Raw genomic sequence first — 24,708 nt, forward strand, 5'->3', positions numbered from 1 at the left:
CTCTCTCTTCTCTGCGTGTGTGTATGGGTGGGCCTGGGGCACCGCGCGAGGGTGTGCACGTGGTGGTGGCCTGCATGATGGGTGCGGCTGTGAGGCGACCTGCGATGCCGGGGCGGTGCTGAGGTGACTGGGTGTGCGCATTGCTGCAAGGCATGTATCTATGGCTGCGTTGCACCACGCGAGGTGGGGCTGTGGCGGGAGGGGGGCCGGGAAGGGCTAGAGTGGGACCTGGACTCCTGCTGTATGGCAGGGACGATGGACTCAAGTTGAGGGGAGAGGGAAAAGGCCGTTGTGTTGCGTGCCACAGCCTCTGCTGTCGAGGCCGCCTGGCCGTCTGACATCCTGCCATGGTGATCAGGCCCATCTATCCTGCGTTGATCGCTTCCATTCTCTGTTGAGTGTATCTCTCCCTCTCTCACCCTCTCCCTCTCTCTGAAAGTCTCCGCTGAAGCAGCCGCAGTAGTGAAGCAGCCCAAGCCCAGGCCAGGGCGGTGTAGAACATTCCTCTCCGCATTCCCTTACGGTCACACTAATCCTCACGGCTGCAGACGTGTGCGCGGCATCATGTCGGACCGCGACGACGAAGACGACCTCCTCAGCCTCAATCTAGGAGACGACCGTGATGATGGCGACAGCGGCAGCGACATTCGACACAGCGGCGCTGATGAGGAGGACGAGGAAGGAGGCGAGCAGCTGCCCGAGGACGTTGCCGCCAACGTCATCTTGTCTGGCAATGCGCAGGCGGCAAAGGGTGCACGGGCTCGCGGCGTCAACGAGCGCGTGACGAGTGCCGTCATGACCAAGTATGAGCGGGCACGCGTGCTGGGTACGCGCGCGCTGCAGATTAGCATGAACGCCCCTGTCGCTGTGGCGCTTGAGGGCGAAACGGATCCGCTTACGATTGCCGTAAAGGAGCTGCGTGAGCGCCGCACGCCGCTTATTATTCGTCGCGTGCTGCCGGACAACACGTACGAGGACTGGAGCGTCAGCGAGCTGCTCGTCGACTTTGATCGCCCGGCGGATGAGCGGTACACGAATATCTAAGGTGGATGGCGTCTGTCCGTGCGTCACTGTCTGTGTGTGTGTTGGCGTGCATGTGGTTTCGAGCCCTGTGCATGAGGGGTTAGTGAGGTGGGGAGTTCGGGTCGGGATGTCCGCTTAGTGTGGGCTGTGGTGACGGTACTTCTCCCTCGTGGCTGTGGATGCCTTCGCTGGCATGTCCCTCCCTTACGAAAGGGAGGGTGCTGTGTGCCGGCGCGGTGTGTCTTCGCGTGTAGTCGTGCCTCCGCGTCTGGGCTGTGCCAGTTGCGACGGGGACGGGTGCGGTAGAGATGAGGGTTGACACAGAACCCCCCCCCCCTCCTCCAAAAAAAAAGAAAAGGAAAAGCGTCAAGGCATACGCGTGTAAGGCGGTGCTGACGGGAAAAAAAAAGAACGGCACAGGCACACGCACACGCACACGCACGCAGCACACAGCACACAGCACAGCATAGGGACAAAAGAACAACGAAAGCAAACGACGGACGCCCCTTTGGATGCGGCGGCGAGAGCTGGCGGGTGTTTTTTTTTCACACAGGGTATGCTCTCTCTCTCTGTCCCTCGCCTTCTCCCCCCTTGCCGTCTGAGGTTTGCCGTGGTTTGAATACCCACAGTAGTCGACATTAGACATTGCGGCGTCTTGCCGCTGCTGTAGATGCTGTCCTCCGCTTTCATCTTCTTGCACGTGTTCTTCGCAGCTCACGCCACGGCTGCTTGCGCCATTTGCGTGGTCGCAGCATAAAAAGACGCAGCAGTGCTGGCGGCATCTCTCAGCTTTCATGTTGAGTGGCTATGCATGAAGCTTCTGCTGTGTCGTGTTGCACCTCGCGAATGCATCGCAACTTCCGTATCGAGAGGGAGGAGGACGATACTTGTTTCGGGGTCACTGGGTGGCCGCATCAATGCATTGGGAAACTGCTTCACATCCTGGCCCGTCCCTCTCCCCTTTTTTAATTCTGTTGCATTCTGTTCACACCATCATCGTATAACAGCGCAAAGCACATGTGATCCACACACGTGGCCACCCACCCACACACAACCATACGCGCACGCATGTCATGACAGCGAATAGGTGCACGCGATGCTTGACTGGGGCCCCGTCTATGTGTCTCCGAGTATCCCACTTCATGCATGCTGCATACAAAAGCGGATAGAACAACCCCCCAAAAGACGGTAAGAAACCAAGGCACGAGGCTCAAGTCTCTTCCCCGCGTTGCACACCAAGAGAGATGACTGTGCTGGTGGTGGGCGAACACATCGAGGTGTGAAGAAGGAAAAGGCGGAGCCGAGAGATGACGGACAGCGAGTAGGGTCCTGAGAACGTTTGCTTTCTAGTGGCGAAGGACTCCGCTCTACGAGGTGATGCTGTCTGTGACGTGCTGGGTCACGCCAGAGCTCATTTCGTCGACCACCTCCTGACCTCTCTCTCTCTCGCCGTACTCAAAGTGTGTGCGTGCGTTCGGCATGACGTCAGTGACAGTGTCTCCCCCCTTCCGCGTACTTGCCGTGTCGTGCTCGAGCCGTGTACGAGGAGTGCTGTATTAGCATCACCCGTCGCTCCTATTTAGCGGAAAATTCCTCAACCGCTGTCCGCAGCCGAAGCGTTCAATCGCTTGGCCGAGCCGCCCCCCCCTCCCGATGCTCGCCAAATGCCGACCCGCTTCTGGTGGGGACAGGGCCCAGCACCCACGACCTGGGGAGGCGAGTGCGCTGCAGCGGCACTGACGTCGGCAGTGAGGTCGTGGACGGCGGTGCGTCGGAGCGACCCGCGCCGCTGAACACGTCGGCGCCATGCGCATGATGGGCGAGGTGCCAGCGTGAGTGGAGGGCGTCGCACCCGACCCTCACCCACTGCCCGCTGGTGTGTGTGTGTGGGGCCTGGGGCACCGCGCGAGGGTGTGCACGTGGTGGTGGCCTGCATGATGGGTGCGGCTGTGAGGCGACCTGCGATGCCGGGGCGGTGCTGAGGTGACTGGGTGTGCGCATTGCTGCAAGGGATGTGTCTATGGCTGCGTTGCACCACGCGAGGTGGGGCTGTGGCGGGAGGGGGGCCGGGGAGGGCTAGAGTGGGACCTGGACTCCTGCTGTATGGCAGGGACGATGGGGTCACGTTGGGGCAAGAGAGAAAAGCTGTTGCTGTGCGTGGTTCAGCTTTATGAATGTCTATGCGCGTGTTACGCTGCTTCTTCACCATCCGCTGATGTCATCACCCTTAGCTGGTTAGGCGTGTGTACGTGCGCGCGAGTGAGTGCGGTGACCGGTGCATGTCTTTTCTCATATCGGATTTTTTCTAGGTGTGCATCCCACGGAGCGAAAGCGTGTGTGCACTGACGTGTGCACCCCATGCTCGCCCCTCCCCTCCCCCACCCCGGCATCTTTTCAAGCGTCGTGGTTCGGCGACGGGGCATGGAAGAGGTTGCGTCCTTGAATCCGGCGTGCACTGGGCTCACACTTTTCAGTCTCTCTCTCCCCCTCTTTCCTCCCGCCTCTACTCATCGTCTCGTGGTGTCGTCGTCGTTGTGTGCCAGCCTACGTGCGACCAAAGAGTTCCAGTCCAGACCTTCCCCATAACTCGCCTTCCCACCTGTCGTTGCCCTCCTTGTCTATTAATGACGGCCCCTACCGCGCAATGCCTGAAAAGGCTGCAGATTGAGCTGCGCAAGCTCCACCTGGAGGGGGAGCTACCGTTCAAGGTGGGGGCTGATCCGCAGAACATGCTGCGCTGCTACTTTGTCATGGATGGGCCTGCCGACACGCCGTACGAGGGTGGCCGCTATGTGGGGCTCATCGAGATTCCGTCCGACTACCCGTTCAAGCCACCGAGTGTGCAGATGTGCACCCCAAGCGGGCGACTCAAGACGGGTATGCAGATATGCCTGTCCAACAGCTCTTACCACCCCGAGAACTGGTCGCCGATGTGGGGACTCCGCACCATCCTTATCGCACTCGTGTCTTTCTTTGTTTCGGAGGAGCCGACGACAGGCTCGATGAGCGCCACCGCCGAGGAGCGACGCAGGTATGCGGCGAACAGCAGGAAATACAATGTAAAGCGGCTCCACGCGGTGTACAAGCGCGTGCTTCCCGAGGCGTTTGCGGCGGATACGGCTTTCATTGAGAATGGCGGCATCTCTCCGAAGGATGAAGGCAGCAGCGGCAGCAGCGCTAGTGATGAGAACGTGAGTGAAGCGGAAGAAGCGCCGGCCGGCACAGAACCTGAAGTCGCTGCGCAGGAGCCTTCGACATCCCACGAGACAGTTGGCGCTCCGGCTAGGAAAACCCCTGGTAACGGAAAAGCGGGAGCTGCACAAACTGAGGCGGGAACCGGCGCTGCAGCCTCCAAGCGGCCCCGTCACCACCATCACTACCAACACAAGAAGAGCATTACTGGTGCTGTAGCCCGACGAGGCGGTCAGTTGCAGTGGCGCCGCTATGCTTCTCTCATTGTGTTGATCGCTATAGGGCTGGGGCTCCTGCGGCAGCTGATGTGAGCTGGTCTAGTGAACACAGATCCCTAGGCGGCGAACCTCCCTCTGATAAACTACGAAGCCAATAACCCGGCCTCTCTTTGTGGGGTGACGCTGCACTGTGTCTTGCGTGCTGTCGTGAGCTTCAAGGGTGAGGGGCAGGGTAAAGGGGGTGAGGCTATAACTCCTCATGCATTCCACCTCACCGCACGTTTTCCTTTGTTGCAAGTTTTTGCTTGTCCCCGTCTCACGGGCGTGACGCGACGGCGTCATCTGCACACAGGGAGACAGAGATAAACAGAAGGAAGGCGAGCCCAATGCCAGTGCTCTGATGCTTGTTCCCCCCTCCCCCAACCTGCTGTCAGAGGAGCTCAACCGTAGCAGACTTTCGAGCCGGTATTTTTTATTTATTTTCCGCCCCTTCCCCTTTCCTGTTGTCTTTGTGCCACTGCGTGACACCCTTCTGTGCTTCTCCCCTTCCGGCGGAACCTCGTTAGCTGCTGATACGGCATTTCACTTGTGTACGTGTGCGTCTGTGCGTGCGCGTTTTCATGTCTTTCCCTATTATTGGCTACCCCAGTGAAAGCAATCGCCCCAGGAAAAGAAAAAAAGCAAGACTTACTACATCTCCTCCCTCCTCCATACACCCACGCACACACACCCGGAAGGCTGGCAGGTGGATGCTTGCTCAAGCTCGCGCGACGTCATGCTCCGTGGCACTCCTTGCTCTTCGTGCTGCTTCCCTGCATGTGCCCTTGCGGATGGAAAACAAGAGCGGAGCTGCTCCACGATTCTTCTCTCATTTCCGCGTCGTTCTCGCGCTCTGCTCACTTCCTCATGCACTGCATCTTCCTCCCCCTGTCTTGGGTGTCCCTCACCCTGAATTCTTATGATTCTTCTCGTACCGATGCAGTTCGCATACACGCTCGGCAGCTCTTGGGTGTGGGTCCATCCGCCTCCGTTTCTTCGCTCACTGCCACCCTCTCTAACGACGAAGGAGGAATCAGTCATAGGAAAAGACAAGAGAATGATGCGTCGTGTCTGCAGCAACACCGTTCGCCGCAACGGTGGCTCCATGGCCAAGCTGGCCGAGTCGAAGGCGGTGGTGCAGCCCTCTCTCGTGGAGTCCCGCCGCCATCTGGAGCCGATGAGCGTGTGGTACCTCGCCTCGTGGACGTGTGTGTGGTGGTACTCGTTCTTCTTCTGGCTTCCTGTGCTGTGGGCCGACATGATCGTTCCGTCCTTTGTGTACAACAAGCTGCCGGTCATTCACTTCATCCAGGAGAAGCGTGCCGAGCAGAAGCTGCGCCGTGTGCTCGATGAGACGTGCACGCAGTGGAATACGGAGCTGGAGGCCTCGCACATCACCGATGCCATTGCTCGTACATTCTAAAGCAGGATGCAGAGACATAAAGCGAGGGGCCCAGGAGACAAGCAGGAGCGAGAATGGCAACCCCGCAGCTGTTAGCCCTTCCTGCTTCTGTTTCCGGCATCACCTCACGCGTTGCTGCGGATGTGACCGAGGAAACAGGGGAAAAGTAAAAACGTGTCGGGCGACTTGCGCGCGCGGCGGAAGAAGGTGTATGTGTGCGTGTGTGTATATCCTGCAGCGACAGACGCGGTCGTAGGCGCTATCGAGGCAAAAAAAAGGGCGACGCTGCAGGGCACGATGGAGGGAGGATGGGTGGGACCTCTTTGTCTGTGCGTGTGCGTGTGCGTGTGTGTGTCTCACTCTCATTCGTCGCCACGCACACCTGAACAAAACACCCGCCTGGGGCACCGTCCGCTTCCCTTTCGTCGTTGGCGCGGTGTTCGCCGCTGCGGGCCTTCTTTCCGCGTCATCGTCATCGTAGTTTTTTGAGCAGGGGAGGAGGAGGAGGTTTTTCTTCTCAAGGCGCTCTCCCGTGTTCCTCGTCTCTCCCTTTGTAGTAGTTTGTAGTAGCTAAAAGAATGCCGACCCACAAGGGAACTCATCTCCCCCCCCCAAAAAAAAGAGTGCACCTACACATGGAATCGCCAGGGCAGCAGCTGCGAGGGGCGGCGGGAAGAGGTACGCGAGAGTGACAAGACCCCACGCACCGAGACGTGGAGTAGTGGCTCTTGACCGATGTGTGGGTAATACAGCCCCATTCTTGCACGCACGTATGTACAGGGCGAGGGAAGGGGGGGGGGAGCTATGTCGCAGAGGGGAAAGCGCTAAGGTCAACAGCTTTCCTTGCTCCCTCTACGCACATGTGGGACCTCCTCTCCTCTATGGCTCTAATGCGGCTTCCGTTTCTATGCCGAAAAGTGGGTTGGGTGGTTGGAGCGCAAACCCTCCGGCGTGACGAGTGTTTACGCCGGCGATACAGGCAGACACGGGTGTCTGCACTTTCGGTGCAGGGGAGGGTCTATCATGATGACGGTGGTGCCTTCCTGTATTTGTATTGATGGCCATCTCTCCTTGTACTTCCATGTTCTCTCTCTATCTCTGTTGCTTCCCCGCCTCCTCGTCTATGCAGTCGGTCCTGCGAGGCTTATCACTTTTTTCTTTTTCCTGTTCGAACCACCGGCGGGGGCAGGCGGACTCTCTTGGCACACCACCGCCTCCTCCTCTCTATGTGTGCTTGTGTTTCATCTCGCTTTGCTTTCTCTCCCTCTTCGACGCCGTCTCCGCACGCGCCCGCGTGCGCACGGTCTGCCCACACAGGGGAGAGAGGAGTGGGTAATCAGCGCTTTCTCCTTCGCTTCGCTACACTTAAGAGCTGCACGCCCGCCTGTTGAGGTCGAGAGAGGGTGGGGCCTGGTGAGGGGACAACCCGCCGACAGCTTCGTCACGGCACACTCAATCGAAGCACAAGCCTTTCAGACGGAGAGCTGCTTGTTCTCTGCGTTTATCTGTTTTTTGCTGTGCCTTCTCCTCCGCCCCCCCCGTTTTGCGCCACGACAACCCCTTTTTTCTGTTCGCTGTGATTTCTTCCGTGGTCTCTGGCCGATTTCCTTGGAAGCTCTCAGTTTCCTTCGCATTCGTTGCACGAGCCCCCTCGCTTCCGCCGGCTTCGATCTCGCACATAGACTCCCAATAAGCACACACATAGATAGGCACTACGTAAACTGGGCAAAAAGGGCTGGCGGCCTTCGCTTCTGTCGCACCACGGCATAAGGCATGAACGACTATGCAGCATGGCGGTCTCGTGTGATGCACGGCACGCGCCGTTCCTCACCACCACCTCATGACGCCCACCCGTTCACCTCAGCCGGGGCTGCTGCTCCTCCTGCGCCACATCCCCCACAGACGCCGCTGCCGTCCGCTGCCGAACCTTCCTCCTCCTTCGTTCCAGCGTCTTCTGCGGCCGCTGCGCCACCCCTACTAGCATCGCTGCCCATTGGGGATATTGGCGGCATGACCTCCTCCAACTCACTTGCGGGTGGCACTGGCGACCCGGCAGAGGCAGTAACGCGTCTTCAAGAGGTCCTGCGGGACATCTGTGCGACGGAGCGACGACAGGAGAAGACGTGGCTGAACGTGCAGCCCTGTGTCCTGAACGCGGTGAAGCTGCTCGCTGCAACAGCGCAAATGTGCGCTGTACGAGTGCGGCAGCTGGAGGATGTGCTGCAGCACCTTCAGCAGTACACGACGGTGCTCGTGCGAGATCGTGAGGTCAAGGAGGAGCGCTATCGCCTGGATGCCGCCGCGCACCGCGAGGAAGCAAACGAGTTGTGGAAACGCCTGCTCCGTCTCGAGGCCCAGCAACAGGCACCGTCGCTGCAGATCGATCAACGAGTGTCGGAGGCGGTCAAAGCAAGTTGCGAGGCAGTTGTGGAAGCTCGAGTAGCACCGCTTCAGCAGGAGCTGCAGGGCCTCCGGCACCGGCTGAAGACGTTGGCGCTCTCACGTCCACACTCTTCCCACGACAACCGTCACGTGCGCTCGAGCAGCGTCTCCTCCAACTCTTCCACATTGACGGTGAGGGACAACTATTACGCTGGGGGCGATGACGTGGCCGCCTCACAGCACCGCCACCACTCGGCCGCCTCGTCCTCTAGCACCTTCTCTTCCTCATCGCTCACATCTTCGACAGCATCTTCGCTTGGCCGGCACGAGCAGTGCCCTCGAAGAGGTAGAGTCGCCACGACAAGTGCACCTGCGTCAGCGACTGCTGACGCTTCTCCCAGCATGCAGAAGATGATGCGCGAGGTGCAGCGGGTGCGGCGACAGTGGCAGCAGTTTCTGCAGTCTGTGCCGTCCGCATTGGTCCAGGGAAAGGGTCCGTGCGAAGGCCGCCTTCGCTGCCGCGACACCAGGGGCTCCTCCAGTCGTCGGCGGTCGCGCCTGACATCAAAAAGCAGCCGCCTCGACTTGGCGGGTGGGCTCAGTGACGTGACGAGGGCGAACGGGGAGGTCATGGAGAGCATTCGAGGCGTTCTACCGCAGCCGTTTCATGTCCTGGCACATCCTTCACCCTTTTCTTCACCGACGGATGCTGTGCTTCCCAAGTGTTCGTCTGGTCCGACGCGTGCGCGGAGTGGCGCGAGAGCCGCCGAGCCCTCCTCTGCGCTGCCAGCCTCCGGACGCCGGATTCGGTGGTACTGGTTGGGGGATGCACATAGTCACTTCTCCACGGCCATCCGCCGCGCAGAGAAGGACGTCGCCGCCGCGAAACTGCTCAGCGAGCGACCGCAGCCGGCGCTGAGCGGGGTGAGTCCGGCGCTTCCGTGGACGGAGTGTCACGCCTTTGACGGCCGTACGGACTGCTGGTACAGTCTGGGGACGTGGGCGAACCACCGGCGCCACCTACGAGAGGTGGAGCTGGCGGTAGAGGAGGGCACAAGCAGGAACAGCGGTGACGTTCGGCTGGGCTGGCTGAGATGGACGTCGTCTCTCGCCAGCTGGCCCGACACGTCAACGATGCTCGTGCATAGGGCCGGCATCTACATGGTGCGTGTGTGTCTTGTGCGTCACTGCGCATCGGCGAGCCTGTGCAGCGGGGCAGGCCGCGCAGAGTCTGTCGGCCGCGACTGCGACAGCGGTGGTGCGCTAACGCTCTGTATGAACGGTGCCGCGGTGGGCGGGTTGCGGGAGGTGGTCACGCACACGCTTCTTTACACTCACCCTGCCGCCTCTCCTACCGAGGCTGCCGCACCGTGGCAGGTCACGCGAGGCAGATCGCGCAGTACCTGTGCTTCTGCAGGCAACTTTTGCGCTGCCTTTGACAGTGTTGCGCACTCGCCCGCATCCGCATCCCCTGCCAGGTCACCCTCGCGGCGCCGCTTCCACGGTGGCATCGCCGACGCGACTCAGCGCCAGCGGCCCTGCTGCGAACCAGCACAGCTGCACACGAACACTCTCACCGCCTGTCTCTTCTTGCCGGCGGGTGCGGCGCTGCAGGTGCGCTGCCGCGGCCTGCACAACACGAGAACGATTCACGAAGCCTTCTGTGAGCTCGAGTACGTCGTGTGAGGTGGTGATCGGCGCACAGACATACGCACAGAGTCAGCCATTTTCTTTTTCCGTCTTTGCCTTCCTCCTCCCCTCCCCCTTCCCCCTCGACTACACCTTGGTGCCCGGAGGCACGTGTCTGGGGGTGTCCGCGTGATGCGCTTGTGTATGTGCCTGTACTCGTGCGCGGCGCAGACAAGGACAGTAGTGGAGGGGGGGGGGCAGCGAGAGGGAAGATGACGGAGAAGCTCGACGCACTCGGGATGCAAAGGGGTGGGTGCACCACCGCGTCTATCATAGACGCAAGCAAAGATACACCCTGCAGAAGCGCATGAGGCACGCACAACCGTGGAAATCGCCTCACAAGAGGGGTGCCATTCGCCTCCCGGGTGGCAAATACCTACGACGCAGCGCCCGATCGCAAGGGCATCACTGAGCGGCTGCATTATGCGTTCTGGGCGCCTTGTTCGTGGTTTCTTTCGAGGCTTATGGCGCGATGCGAGTCCTTTGGCGCTTTTGTTTCTGTGTGATTCACATGGCCTTCGGCGACGCCATACACGAACGCGATGCAGCGATGCCTCATCGCCTCCTCCTCCGTCCTCCCCAACTGTCTACCTTTCCACACCCCAAATATTCTCTCTTCTGTCGCCCTCACCCCTGTGCTGGTGGGTCTCTTCGTCCCTATACTGCCCTCTCTCCCTCTCTCTGTGTGTGCCTGGCGCATGATGCATCAGTCTTGTCGGCTTGACTGCTGTGTGTGTGTGCTGAGAGTGCTGTCGATGCGCGTGTGCTCGTGTGCGGAGGTAGTCGATTGTCTCTCGCCTGTTCTTGGCTTTTTATAAGGAGCACCCGTTTTCCACTTCCCCACCCACGCCACGCACCGATATCTCTCTCCCCCCACTTTCACGTCGGCCAAAGCGCGAGACGGATCGCCGGCATCCGACTCTCTGCCACGCCCGCATTCGACTAACTAAGCGACTGGGAGCGGGCGAAAAGCACGCATAAGCATAGGCGGCGTCATCATTACGAGGGAGTACAGAGCTTTGGTGCCTCAAGCAAGCGTACGCGAGCCATAGAACAGCAGAGCGAAAAAAAGAAGAGATGGGCCAATCCAACGGCGCAGCGCTCGCCAAGGACACCATCGCGTCTGAGCAGTTCCTCAAATACCAAGAGGCGCGCCACCGCATCGTGCACCGCGCCTTTGTGAAGTGTGTCGTGCCATCCTCGAAGGGCAAGGATGACGGGTACGACCTCACACCTGAGGAGCGCATGTGTGTGGAGGAGTTCGCCATTCTCTACGCCGGCTTCGCCAAGAAGGAGTTTCTGCACTTTAGTAGCCTGTATGAGCAGTACCAGCGCGACCAGTACGAGAAGATGCGGTTGGAGGTGATGCAGCAGCAGGCCCGCAAAGACATTCAGCAGTGATGTGTGCGACCCTGAGTGACACGGATGCAAGGCAGGGCCGGTGAGAGTAGAAGCATTCACATTTCTTTCCTCGCGCCTCTCAAATTCTTGGGCTTGCCGATGCGTGAGCTTGCGTGCGGGTGCACCATCTGCTCTTTAGTGGCGTTTTCCGGCAGCGCTTTTGTTGGGTGTAGGGAGGCTGCCTCCCCTCGCTGATGACCCACGCAGACGGACACGGACGCAGGGTGCAGTGGATGATTGCCTGCCGTCTCCCCACGCCTTTCGCGCTTCATCAGCAGCCTCACAGTATCTTCCCGTTGTTCCGTGGCGTTTGAATCTTGTATCCGGCCTGGTCATGTTTCACATCATCATCAGGCCCCTTTCGCCGGAGCTCACGTACTGTGCGCCTGGCTCATGCACGCACCGGACATATGAGGCGTTGAAAGAGCAAACATAAGAGCCACAAGAAAAAGGGAAAACACGAGGTGAGCGGGAGGGAGAGTCAAGGTCGATGCTCCACGTAATGCATGGGGACGCCGTGTGTGTGAGTGTGTGTGTGTGTGCGCCGAATGCGGTTTTAGGCGCCTGTACACACACACACCACACACATACACCGCAGGATGAAGGGGCGCTTCGTGGCAAACAGTTGCCAAGACGCATTTCTCTTCCGCTTTGCTTTGAAGGTCGACGTGCGCTCTTGCCCCCCTCCCCCTCCCCCAACTCTCTGAACGCAAGCTTCCGCGTCTTTTCCTCATTTTAAGGCGAAAAAGAAGAGGAGCCTGCACGCTGCACAAGTGGTGGATAATCCCTCCTGCCAGCGAAGCAGACATCGACGTGAGGAGGAGGAGGAGGAGGGGGGGGGGGCTGTGCATACTCAGCCTTACGTGTGCCGTCCTCTCTCATCGAACTCGGCGCCCTGCCTATACTTCGCTTCGTGTCTCTCTTTCTTCACCTTTGTTCTTCTCTCCCTTCCCTGGTGGGCGGCGAACGCACCTTACCGCGACGCCGCCGCCGCCACCATCATGACCTCAGCTCGTGGTGCTGCAGCGCAGACTCCATCATCTCTTCACCTGTTTAGCGCCTATTCACAGCGGAAGCTCACGAAACAGCGTGCCGGCGCGGCGGTTAGTCCTCTGTAGTGTCCCCCAGTCAGATGCATTAGCCCTTCTCTCTTTTGCTTTTCACCTTTTTTCCACTCGTCGCTCAGCAGGCCGATTCGTGGCTGAACCGCCTCTCTCCGTCACCGCAGTCAGCCACACACACACACACACACCTCTTTTCTGCTTTGAGGGTTTTTATCATGTACGTTCCTTGAAGGGGCACCGCGCATCGTCTTGATCGAAGCGTGCCATAAACTTCATTGCTCTGAAGACATTTTTCGCCTTCCTTCCACAACAGAGGCCAGCGCAGCAGGCACCCATACGTACCGGAAGGACATCAATACATTCCTCTCTTCTCGTCCACCTACACCCTCGCACACAGCCTTCGGCATCGAACACTTCTCGTGCACTGGCGCGTCTCCTCTGGCACACGGAGGGTGAGGAGTTCGCACGAAAGCACAGCGAGACCGGTTGTCTGCAGAAGAACACGGTGAGGCCCTTCGCAACACCGCTTCACCTCGCGCATAGATACACACATACACACATACGCATACAAGCGCGCGAGCGACTCTCTTCCTCCCTCCTCTCTCTCTCCCCATCATTGGATTATGGAGAGCGCGCGTCTTGGAGACGCATACGTCTGATTTTTGTTGGCGTATGAATCACACATCACAGCAGTAACGCGCCCACGGCGCATCTGCCTCGCGTTCACTGACTGCCTTCGCCTCTTTTCCTTTCGCATCTCTCACACGCTTCCGCATCTTGCCATCTGATCATCGCATACCCACAACCACCCACCCACACACAGGCACAGAGAGGTGCGCCGGTCACTTTACTTTCTATTGGGGTGAGCGATCTCTGACGTGGCTCTCACTTCCTCTCCCTCTCCCTATATATAGTATCCCACGATCTTTCCTGCTTCGGCTGCTCTTCGCCCTCTCTGCCTCTCTCTGCGCGTGTACAGCGATACTGTTCGGGAGGAGAGCGGAGGGGGGAGTGAGGCGTCCTCCAAGGGGTCCGCGAGACAAGCAAGGGAAACACAGGCGAGTGGCAGCAATACAAACCCTTCAATAGAGAAGATTCCCATACATGCGAGCAACGATAGACGACGAGAACTCGTCCGTGGCCGTCACGCTTCTGCCTTCAGCACAGGTGGAGCCTCTGACCAGCTCTCAGCCTCCCACACGCACCGGCGCCGTGGGCACCATGGTGAAGACTGATGTCATCAATGCACCAGGCAATGATGCAGGCAGCTCTGGTGGCGGGAGCGGGCCATCTTCGATGGCCACGGCGACCACAACCAACGCAGTCTTCTACAACCCCTCCGCGCAGCTGCCGACGCCGCCACCACTGCATCGGAACTCGTCGTCGCCGGCGCCGATGCAGCATCCTCAGCACGAGGAGCCGCAGCGACTTGGAGCTGTGCCCTACTTGCCTGCGTCCTGCGAGTCCGACAGCAACGAGGAGCCTCTCTTCCAGCACCCCCCACCTGCAACGCCAAGAGCACCCCTTCTGCAGGGCCCGCAGTCGGGCCGTCTGTGGGGCGCCGTGAGCTCGACGCCGTCGTCCGCCGGCTTTGTTAGCGGTGGAACCGCTCCGTACGCGTCCCTTCTCCACACTTCATCCGCCCTGGCCGTGGGGGACCCGGAGACGCCGGACACAACGGCGGGGCATGGCGTAGTTGTCGGAAGTGAAACCTCGAATCGCTGCCTTCCGGCGTCCATCAAGGCGCACCCCCCTGCGTCCGCCACCAGCCCTGCAAGCATACACGGAGGCTACTCGGACAGTGGCAGTGACTTCACGGCAACGACAACGGTTGGAAATCATAGCAGTGGCGGCCGCGGACTGCGACGGCCTTCACTAATGACGGGCCCCAACGGCGCGGCAGTGCCATTGGCGTCACCGATGCTGAGTGGGCCGCAGGGTCGGTGGGTAAGGCCGTCGGGCGAGGAGAGCAGCAGCGGCCTTGCAACCCTGTCTGTGACTGCGGCGCCCGCCAACTTGGGGGACACCGTACTCGTAGCTGAGCCGCCGACACCAATGAAGCAGCGTCGCACGATCCACACAGGAATGAGCAGCACGGGAAGTCTTCCATGCGGAGCCATCGGCGCCGGTCCTCGACTCTCTACCACCGCCGCAGCCAGCACCGGAACCTGCTCCTCGGCTGCTGCTGCAACGTCCGCCGCCGCCGTAGCTGGAGGTGCGTCACCAAAGCCGTCTCTGCGCATTGCCGCGCCACTTCGAGGACTCGGCTACAACTCAGCGGCTAACAGCGCATCAGCGCCTGCCTCTCGTCCCACCACGTCAGGCATGAGCACCGCCCCCCCTCCACCCTCCTTCAAGTGCTACCGCCGCGAGGGCAGCCGGAAGCGGTCCGCCGACGTTCTGTCGCAGTTTAGCGCACTTGACCTTGACGAAACGCCGGCAACGCCTTTTGCGCAGACGGGTACCGGTCGCTTTACCAGCATCACCCACAACGGCAACGGGCACAACGCCTTCCCATCGCAGCCTTCACCGTCGATGGCTCTCTACCGGGGCGCCGGCGGCGGCAGCAATGCGATCGGCGCCGTCTCCCCTCTTATCATAGACTACGCCACGCCTGTGGCTCTGTCTCAGCAGATTGGTGGCTCGAATACCTTCTCGCAGGTGCTGCTGCATCCATCTCAGGACGTTCTGGACATGTCGCAGGCCGAAACGGAGTGCTCGAACTTCTTGGCGCGGCGCATCCTAAACGAGTACAACGAGGTACGACTCCTCGGCAGCGGCTCGTTCGGCACGGTCTCCTTGTTCAAGGAGATCAGCTCAGGCGAGTACGTCGCAGTGAAGATGTCGCCGCCGCTGCGGACGCCGGAGATGGAGCGGCGCTACCGCCGCGAGCGGTCCGTGATGGGCATGGTGCGGGGGCTGCCGCACGTCGTGCAGCTCTCTGCCGCATGGGAGGAAGGTCGGGTGCCGCGCATGTATCTGCAGCTTGAGTACTGCCCTGGCGGCTCCGTCGCGTCTGTCGCGAACGCGAAGCAGAGCCGGAATGAGCCCTGGTCGGAGGCGGAGGTGAAGGTGTTCCTAGCTCACATGAGCATCGCACTCGATGCGCTGCACCGCGCCAACATTGCGCACGTCGACTTCAAGCCGGACAACGTCCTCGTCGATAAGGATGGAGCGTACAAGCTGTCTGATTTCGGCTGCAGCGTGCTACTGGATGAGAGAGGCCGACCGAGACCGGAGACGCGGAACGGCTACGGATCCCCGGCACGAGTCCAACGAGCTGGCGGGGTCGGAGGTGTCGCGTGCGCGAACCCGAGCGGCGGACCTGTCGCTCACACAGGTGCTGGCGCTGGTGGGCTGGGCTCTTCCCTGGACTTCAGCAGCTGGAACGAAGGCAACGAGCTGAGCACGGTGAGCATTGACGAGGGCGACTGCCGGTACCTATGCGCCGACATGCTGAATGAAAAGCAGCACTTCAAGGCTGGCGACATGTTCTCGCTGGGGATGTCGCTTTTCGAGCTCATGTCGGGCCAACCACTCCCCCGAAATGGTGATCAGTTCCTAGCGCTCCGCCGCCGCGTGCCGGTGGAGATGCTGCGCCGCCGCGGATACTCGGCCGACCTGGTGGAGCTTGTCGTGGCGCTCTTGCGTAGCAATCCCCCACAGCGACCCACTGCACGACAGGTTCTACAGTACCTCCGGCCCTCTTCCGAGGAACTTCAGTTGCTCTCGAGCGCCTCAGCGATGCAGAGGTGGACAGAGAGCGCTGAAAGTTTTTGCCAACTGCAGGAGGAGGAGCGGCAGCAGCCACCGCTCGGCAAGGATGGTGTGCTGACTGCCACCGTGGACGCGCTGCGGTGTGTGAGTGCGCTCATGGAGGCGTCGATGTGGCTCTTCACGACAACTCAGCAGGACGTTCACCGACTCGCTGCCCCAGCAAACGCCGACAAGGGAGAGGAGGAGGAGGATGAGCGGCGCCGTCAGCAAACTCAGCAGTTACAGCCGCAGCCGTTGCTCCAGCTCCCTTGCGGGCAACAGTTAGAAGACCTGCCTATGTCTCCGATCCAGCGCGATGAGGCGTGTACGCCGACAGCACTGAATTACTAACGTCCACGGGTATCACTGCTGCTTCACGACACGGCGAACAACTCGCTCATGTAGCTCTTTGCCTCTGGTGCTCCTGTGCACTCCGCACTCATGTACACCCAGCCTCCGTTCTTGTGTGCACCCCTCCTCCCAGGGGAGAGGGGGCGCCGATTCTGTTGCCAGCATGTTGGCGGACGGCGCCTTTCACACGCACCTTTCGCTTCTTGTGTGGACATGCGCTTTGCTATTATTATTATTTCCCTGTCGTTCGATCTTTCCCCCTCCCTCCCTGTACCATTTTCTTTTCAGTGTTCCTGCTCTCTTCCAGCCATGTCGACAGTCGAGTGTAAACGTGTGCGTGTGCGTGTGTGAGTCTACGCATGTACTGTGCTTTGCTGTGCGGCGTCGGCGCCTCTCATGCGCCCTTTCTCATGCCTTCCCTGCGTCGCCGTCTCCGTGGTGGGGGAAGAAGGACATACGGAGAAATAGAGTGCGAAAAAAAGGGGAGAGAGGGGGACAACAAGGATGCGAGCGGCTCGGCGCACTCCCCGGCACCTACGCACTCGCTTCACAATGTTTGCTACCTTTTGCTTTGAACTTTTCGTTTCGTTTTTTTTTTGCCTTTTCTTTGCTCGGCTTCATAGATCGTTTTTGGGCGCACAGAGGATGTCTCTCCTCGTGTCCCTCCACCGACTCCCCCCTCCCCCTCTCTCTTGCGCTTGGTGCTTTTCATTTCTTCTAGGACCTTTGTGACAAGAACAGAGGAGGGGGAGCGCACCTCTCCGTGCGTGGCTGTGTCACAGGGCCCACAGTACATCTCCCCCACCCCACTCTCTGTGTGTGTGTGTGTGGAGGAGCCGAGCCCCCCCCCCCCCCCCCCGATGCTCGCCAAATGCCGACCCGCTTCTGGTGGGGACAGGGCCCAGCACCCACGACGTGGGGAGGCGAGTGCGCTGCAGCGGCACTGACGTCGGCAGTGAGGTCGTGGACGGCGGTGCGTCGGAGCGACCCGCGCCGCTGAACACGTCGGCGCCATGCGCATGATGGGCGAGGTGCCAGCGTGAGTGGAGGGCGTCGCACCCGACCCTCACCCACTGCCCGCTGGTGTGTGTGTGTGGGGCCTGGGGCACCGCGCGAGGGTGTGCACGTGGTGGTGGCCTGCATGATGGGTGCGGCTGTGAGGCGACCTGCGATGCCGGGGCGGTGCTGAGGTGACTGGGTGTGCGCATTGCTGTAGGGCATGTGTCTATGGCTGCGTTGCACCACGCGAGGTGGGGCTGTGGCGGGAGGGGGGCCGGGGAGGGCTAGAGTGGGACCTGGACTCTCGTTGTGTGGCAGGGACGATGGGCTCACGTTGGGGCAAGAGAAATCTTCTGGTGTGCTTGTGTGCCTGTGGTACTGTCTGTGTGTCTTTATATCAGTCTCCTTGGAGGGATGACGTCCGTCGATGCTGTTGCGTTTTCGTCCCTTCCACGTTACTCTATCCTATTTTTCTTTTTTTTTGCTCGTTGAGGCTCTCGTTGCCCCCGCTTCCTCAGAGCGGGCTACACAGATGACCGGCCAACAACGCTTCATGACCATCGAACATCGAGTCTGCAGCAAATAAAAAGATGCGCGCCGTGCAACATGCCTGTATATGTATATGTGTGTGTATGTGTGTATGTGTGTGTGCCTTTCTGTCTGTTCTCCTCTCAAAGCTCGCAGTCCATCGAATCTCGCGCTTGCGTCGCTCCGTCGTCTTCTCTCCCCCCATCCATGCACTGCCGCCTCTCTCTCTCTGGCTATCGACAGACCCGTTGAGGAGGGGAACGTGTAGTTGAGCAAGCAGCTAGAGGGGAGGGAGGAGGGGGGCAGGTGATATCTCGCGAGGCAGAGCGAGCCGTCTACATCTTGTCGCGTATCGTTCTCCGGGGTGTGCCGCTAGACTTTCTTGATGGCAAAGCCCCGCGACGCCTGCCATGGGAACGTAATGAGCGCTTTCCTTTCTTGTGCTTTGCTATCCCTCCCGGTGGACTCAACCATCTTCCTGCTGCTGCTGCTGCTTCTCTCACTTTCTCTGTGACCTGCTCTTTTAATAGGCTCACCGATATGATACATCACAGCGTGCATATGTGCATGTGCAAGTAGACCTGTGTGCGGTGAACCCGAGGCGTTGCAACCACGACTCCTTTGAACTTCTCGGAAAGAGTGTGGGGAGGGGGCTCAGGAGAGGGCCGACGGTGAGTGCCACCACTGCGGCTCTCACATATACGGCTGCACAACCGCCTCTTCGTCCCTGCGTGTACGTTTTTGGTTTCCTCCTGGGGGGGGGTCCCGCTCAAACTGCGAGGTCAGAGAAAGTTTTTGTGTGATAAGCCGCCTTCAAATTGGGTGCGAGGCAGGGGACAGGAGAGTCGGCGCACCCGCTTTCTCTCTGCCTGTTTCCGCCCCTCCCCCTGTAGAGACTTTCTTCAGCAATGCTCGACTCGCTACCGGCGTTGTATTCCAGCCAGGCGCCAGTTTCTGCTGCTTCCGAGGCCGAGGCGGGGGAGGCGATGGAATCAACGCCCGCCCGCCGGGCGATGTCATTCTATCCAGTGCTCATTGAGGTTGCCGGGAGCATGGACGACGCCATTGTGCGCGATGTGACACAGCGCCTGCGTCGTTACCGAAACCGCTATCAGCCGCTGCTGCGGTGCATGTTCACATTGGTCGCCACCACCGTTCCAGAGACGCGGCTGTTTGGCGACGACAGTGCCGCTGCCTTGGGGGCTCAGTCCCGCCCAACCACCGCAGCGGGGGGTCAGCTGTTCACTGCGCCTAAGCACGCAGTTACCGTCAACAAGACCCACCCGCTCGTGTCGCGCTTCTATCCATGTCAGCACGTATGCGCGCAACAGAAGAGTTGCAGTGACTATACCACTGCTGTAGAGCCGGCCGCGCTGCCCGGCGCGTCCTCTGGCGCCCTCCAGCCGTGCTGGATAGACGACCCAGCGACGGCGGCGCTCTCTGGTGTCACCACCGCTGCCGACTGTCATGATCGTTCCGTTCGGAGGCTGGAGGACTTCATGGCGTATCATTTTCTGCCGCTCGCCATGACGCACAACTCCTCCCCACCGAAGGCGGTCTCTGCATCGGCCAAAACGTTCGTATTGCGACACTACGTGAACGAAGCGAGCCGCACGTCTTCGTTCCTGCTTGCGGATCCCTTCTACACCTCTGCCAGTGTCCCTGCAGACACCGTCGCAGGAGCGGCCATCATCGACCCGCGGGCTGAGCAGCTAGAGGCTTATGCCGCGGACCTGAGTCGTATTGGTGTCACCCTCAGCTGTATCGTTTTCACGCACTGCTACGTCGACGGTGCCTCGGGGCTGTCCGAACTCGTTGAAAGCTTCCCGGCTGCCCGCGTTGTCTCCGGAATCCCTCTCGCGCCTGCCGGCACCACAGAGGACGTGCAGCTGAGCCCTCGCCTACGACTCCGAACCGTGCGGGTGCCAGCCTTCTCACCAGAGTGTCTGCTAGCAGAGATTTACTTTTCTGAAGTTCTCAAGGGTCTGTGCACGGGCGTTCTGTGGAGCACCGATGCTGGACCTCGCTGTGACCTACTGCACTGGTCTGCTTTTCCCCGCGAGACGGGACACGGACCTGCGCCGGCTTCCTCCTCCATCAACGGCGGCGGTGGTGACCGCGACGCTGCCCTGGTGCACACTCACGAGATGCTCAAGAAGTACTTGTTCGAGACCTACTTTTCGCCGCTCTGCGCAAGTGTTAACGGGCCGAGTCGGCCAAGCGGGAGACCGGCCAAGTCGGCCCGCACCGACGAGGCTGTTGAGCACCAGGAGGAAAAGTTGGAGGAGACGACGCCTGAAAGCAACGCTCTGGAGCAAGTTGTTCTGCTCCCCACACACGGTGGGTACAACAACGTGACGGGCCAGCTGGATCTCTACTGGGCGGCGTATCTCGGCGACCTGGCTCGCATGAAGCACTCTCGCGCCGTTATGGACGCGCTTGCCACGACAGCAGAGGCGTTCGCCAGGTACAACAGGCGCTTACCACCGCTGCCGCACCCACCGTCCTTCGATGCCACTCGTGTGGTGCATCTTCGTCAACTACTTGCGCTACTAAAGCCTGAGCAGCAGGCAGCATGCTTGGCGCAGCTTCCTGCCGACATGCAGCACGCGCTGCGGTACTCCTTCGACCCTTCAGCCGCGCACGGCGCACTCGGTGACCCGTCGAATGTGTCTCGCCGGCAGTTTGCTTCCTTTTCCTCGTACGCGAACCTCGTCGACGTGCGCGATGCCAACGACTATCACGCGCTGCACCTCTGCGGCGCTGTCAACGTACCCATGAGCTTCCCGGGTGTGGCCTATGGTGCCCGGAGAGCGGAGTTGTGGCTTCAATGCGTAATCGTCCCCTTTCAGCCTATTGTGGCCCTCTGTGCAACCGAGGAGCAGCGTGCCGAGGTGTTGCGACGCCTCTCAGCGCTGTCTCCAGAGAGTCGCGTGCATGTGTTCACGCGGACCGACCTTTCAGACACGTTGGAGTTTTCGGCGGTGCACTCGACGCGAGGGGGACCGGTAACTACAACAAAGCTGTCGTGGCGTGAAGTGTCGTGCGACGTGCCCGCAAGTGTGACTTCCGACGTGACCCTTCCTCGCAACCTGCGTTGGATCCAACGCGACGACGCGCTCGCTAACTTGACATCGTACGAAGACCTAACAGCAGCGGAACCCACCGATACGCGCGTCGTGCTCGACGTGCGCACGCCGTACGAGTTTAAAAACGGCTCACACCAGCACAGTGTGCACGTGGAGCTGGCTCAGCTATGCGCCATGGCGGTCGAAGACGCCGTCGAGGCATCGAGGCCGCTATCGCAGTGGCACTGCGGTAGCTCACCGAGGCTGGCGGACGCGTATATGAAGACCATACACACAGCGGCGCTCATGGCGCGCCTCCCTGTCGTGCGGCAGGAAGCGTCTCTCTCCGACGTTGTCATCTACTGTGCTGGTGGGTATCGCTCATTAATCGCGTCGTCGCTGCTTCAGCGCGCCATAGAAGCTTCGGCCACCCCTGCGTGGCGCACGCTGCACATCTTCAACGTCTCGGGTGGTGCCTTTCAAATCATGACGCAGCGGCCGGACCTGTGGCAGGTCAAGGACCGCTCCGTTGTTTGTATTAGCTGACCCAGGTAAGGGGACATGACGAAAAAAGAAGAAAGGAAAAGTGACAACCGCCACGACGCACGCCCTCCCCTCCCCTATCCAATCCTTTCGGTGTCCCTCCGGAGTCGGACCTGCTCAAGACGCCGCCCTCAGCTTCTTCGCTCACTCTCTCTCTCCAGTAGTGCGTGCCGCTTGTCAGAAATCGATGCGCATGGCGGAATGCGAAAGAAATAGGGCGAGAGAAGAGAGGGGTCGCAGAGAGGCGCGGCTCGACTGTTCGAACCGGGGGAGGAGGCGCGAAACGCGCCACCCCTTGAGTTTCTCGATGGAGGAATGGGGCGTGCGTGCGCTCGTGTGCTCGTGTGTGTGTGTGACTTTATCCATTTTTGTATGATGCTCTTTGGAATAAACCACCTCCCCAAAAACAACAACGGAAATTGTGCGCCCACCTCGCACGTTCGTTCCCTCGCCCCCCCCTCCTCCTTTCCCAAACCGACAGCAAGAGATCGAACACAGTGTGTTGTCGGCACCCCCTCCCCCCTCCTCCCCCAACTTCTCGGCCCTTTCCTTTCTACGCCTTCTCGTTCTCTCGAAACCCTGCGTTCCTCGTGCGCGTACGTGAGCGACTGCTGGGCCTCATCATTCCAAGGAAGAGAGAGAAAGGGGAGCGGAGCAGGAGGTGAGGGAGGGATGCAGGGAGGGGTGGGGGAAGAGAGTATGCGAAGGATGTGTGCGTATGGGTGCCACCTTTCCGCGGTATCCAAGGGCTGATTTTTTTTTTCACCGGATTCACACACAGGGACGCTAGGCGCACCTTTATGAGCGTGTCACGTACGCAGGCGCTGAGCCTGCATCGAGACCGCAACCATAGCAAGGCGTTCGCACCCTTATTCTTTTCTGCTTTCTTTCGTCATTTCTCTCTTCTCGGGTGGTGCCGGTTTCGCCTCCCAACTAGCGTGCTTGTCTGCATGCTTGCATGCGCATGCGTATGCGCCTGTGCAGTGTGGTAGGACACTCGTTCAACCGCTTATCACAGCTCTCGCTCAAACCGTTCAATTTCTTCGATAACCTTTAAATGGTAAGAAAAGGTGTGTGCAGTGCTGGTATCGTATATCATTGCGTTGAAATTTGTGCTTGGTTAGAGGATTCGGATCTGTTTCTCTGTTGCTGTTTACTGCCCTTTTGGCTCTTAGGTGTGTATTTCTTTCATGCCATCTCTTGCGCGTGAGACATCTCAGGTAAAGAAAAGGGAAAAACCATGTACACACACACAAAGCAGGCTCGTGTGCTCTCTGCGTTCCACCTGTGAGGGCGGAGAGCAACGTGAGGTGGAGCATCAACTGGCCGCCTACACTGGCGGGGGGAGGGAGGAGGAGGAGGAAGGTTTCGATGCCGGCGAGCACACCGAGAGCACGGAAGACGGCAACGACTTAATCGTTTGTCGTCCCGTGTGCTTCTGCACGAGAACCCCGCCACGCTTCCTCGCGGACACCCAGATGAAACGTGTTCTTTCTCTGTCGCGCTTGTTCGCCTTGGTGCCAATCCTCTACACCTTTGCCGAACGACGGCACGTGCTAGGAAGCAGACACGCCTTTTGTCCTCCGCATCTACTCCTCCTCGCATGCATCCATAGGTGTACTCTTCCTCGCCATCAGTGGAGAGCCGCTTCGTACGCTGACCTCCTCTACCTTGCCTTTTGTATTGCAAACCTCACCCCTATTTCTCCCTCCTGCTCAATTTCTCCCGACAACTCTGTATATACTGTGATCGCCACTCCATTTTTTCCCTACTAGCGTCCTCGCTTACTGCCCCCATGATGTAACCCATCCCTTGTCCACTGAACGTGCACACACTCCCTTTGCTTATCACCCAGAGCTGCAGTTTTTCCGCTCTCTTCCTTGCTGGCAACCGCACATATTTCACTCCTCAACGTGCGCCGACATTCAAGTCGAAACATGTGCACACAAAGGCATTCGCTCTGCTATACTGGTGAGACGCAGCGCCGAGATGCATTGCCGGCAGCCGTCTGCGCGCTGTAGGCGGCGCAGGTGGTGCTGCTGCGTCGGCATCGCCTGATGTGACTTGGTTTTGTGGTTGCTCGGCCGCGTGGAGCGGTGGTGTGCCGCACGTGAGGGTCGCTGTGTCCTCTCGCGCCGTCGTGATGGATGCGTCTTCTGTTCTCTGGACTTGTGGAGGGGGGATATACGGGCGGTGGTGGTGGCGGCGCGGAGTGGGCCGCGCTGCTGCCCTCCTGCGCACACGCACACAGCGGCCCCTCGACCCCCCTCCTCCTCTGCACGCGCCGCTCCAACGGCGTCACACAGGTGCACCTACGACAACGCGGAAGGGGGAGAGCGGCGCCGAGAAGCGGCGGACGGCAGGCCCTGCAGCTGCGGCCCTCGGCGCTCTCGCTCCCTCATCGCTCGGCCTCGCTGTGTGCCGCGCGGTTGCTTGGCTGCCGTGGCCACACGAAGGGGGCGGGGCCGAGGGCCGAGGGCAGACGTGTGCGCTGGCTGTGTGCGGTGCGAGGCGGGGATGAGCGTGGGAGAGGCGGGCAAGGCTTGCCAGGAGGGTGGCAGGCAGCGCCCTCCGTCCTCCCCGCTCGGACCGCTTCTGCGGCGCTTCCGTCTCGCCCTCGCTGCCGTTGCGGCGTGTCTCGCGTCCGCCGGCCGCCTCTCCGCATGTGCTTGCCCTGCGTGCATGCCGGCAAGGGGCGCATGTGCACCCGCTGTGCGCGCCTCGCAGCGCCACGTGCCCGTGTCCTGGCCACTTTCCCCCGCATTGATCTCTCTGTCTCTCCTCTCTCCTCCCCCGCTTTCACTCCTGCCCACACCCCACATCCCTCCCCCTCTCGCAACACACGCACACGTGAACGACACCGTGTGCGTGGGCGTGCAACAGCAACGACAGCAGACATCGCCTTGCCAAGCCTCGACTCACTTCCGCTCTCGCCCCCCCTCTCCCCTCTGCCCACCACCCGCCCCGCTCCTCGTCAGCTCTGTGGCGCAGTCTCGACCGCCCTACCGGTCTTTCTCCCGTCCACCTCCGCGTTGCCCTTCTCAGCTGTCCGG

General features: G+C 60.2%; 7 protein-coding genes across 7 annotated transcripts; all 7 read left to right on the forward strand.

Annotated features, from left to right (window-relative positions):
• Nucleotides 1-564: 564 nt before the first annotated feature.
• Nucleotides 565-1,044, forward strand: LMXM_33_0890 (putative DNA-directed RNA polymerase subunit; the record flags this gene model as incomplete). The annotated part of the gene is made up of 1 exon (XM_003878628.1): nt 565-1,044. The coding sequence occupies one exon, from the start codon at nt 565-567 to the stop codon at nt 1,042-1,044; it is 480 nt and encodes a 159-aa protein (XP_003878677.1).
• A 2,603-nt stretch (nt 1,045-3,647) lies between these two features.
• On the forward strand, nt 3,648-4,526 carry LMXM_33_0900 (putative ubiquitin-conjugating enzyme e2; the record flags this gene model as incomplete). The annotated part of the gene is made up of 1 exon (XM_003878629.1): nt 3,648-4,526. The coding sequence occupies one exon, from the start codon at nt 3,648-3,650 to the stop codon at nt 4,524-4,526; it is 879 nt and encodes a 292-aa protein (XP_003878678.1).
• An 865-nt stretch (nt 4,527-5,391) lies between these two features.
• On the forward strand, nt 5,392-5,895 carry LMXM_33_0910 (conserved hypothetical protein; the record flags this gene model as incomplete). Its single annotated transcript, XM_003878630.1, has 1 exon — nt 5,392-5,895. One exon carries the CDS (start codon nt 5,392-5,394, stop codon nt 5,893-5,895), a length of 504 nt encoding a protein of 167 aa, XP_003878679.1.
• A 1,989-nt stretch (nt 5,896-7,884) lies between these two features.
• LMXM_33_0920 (conserved hypothetical protein) lies at nt 7,885-9,942 on the forward strand (the record flags this gene model as incomplete). Its single annotated transcript, XM_003878631.1, has 1 exon — nt 7,885-9,942. One exon carries the CDS (start codon nt 7,885-7,887, stop codon nt 9,940-9,942), a length of 2,058 nt encoding a protein of 685 aa, XP_003878680.1.
• Nucleotides 9,943-11,022: 1,080 nt separating this feature from the next.
• LMXM_33_0930 (conserved hypothetical protein) lies at nt 11,023-11,346 on the forward strand (the record flags this gene model as incomplete). The annotated part of the gene is made up of 1 exon (XM_003878632.1): nt 11,023-11,346. The coding sequence occupies one exon, from the start codon at nt 11,023-11,025 to the stop codon at nt 11,344-11,346; it is 324 nt and encodes a 107-aa protein (XP_003878681.1).
• A 2,168-nt stretch (nt 11,347-13,514) lies between these two features.
• Nucleotides 13,515-16,517, forward strand: LMXM_33_0940 (putative protein kinase; the record flags this gene model as incomplete). Its single annotated transcript, XM_003878633.1, has 1 exon — nt 13,515-16,517. The coding sequence occupies one exon, from the start codon at nt 13,515-13,517 to the stop codon at nt 16,515-16,517; it is 3,003 nt and encodes a 1,000-aa protein (XP_003878682.1).
• A 2,435-nt stretch (nt 16,518-18,952) lies between these two features.
• On the forward strand, nt 18,953-21,658 carry LMXM_33_0950 (conserved hypothetical protein; the record flags this gene model as incomplete). Its single annotated transcript, XM_003878634.1, has 1 exon — nt 18,953-21,658. One exon carries the CDS (start codon nt 18,953-18,955, stop codon nt 21,656-21,658), a length of 2,706 nt encoding a protein of 901 aa, XP_003878683.1.
• Nucleotides 21,659-24,708: the final 3,050 nt, after the last annotated feature.

Source organism: Leishmania mexicana, chromosome 33 (assembly GCF_000234665.1).
Source record: "Leishmania mexicana MHOM/GT/2001/U1103 complete genome, chromosome 33".
In the NCBI taxonomy this organism is placed as follows: Eukaryota; Euglenozoa; class Kinetoplastea; order Trypanosomatida; family Trypanosomatidae; genus Leishmania; species Leishmania mexicana.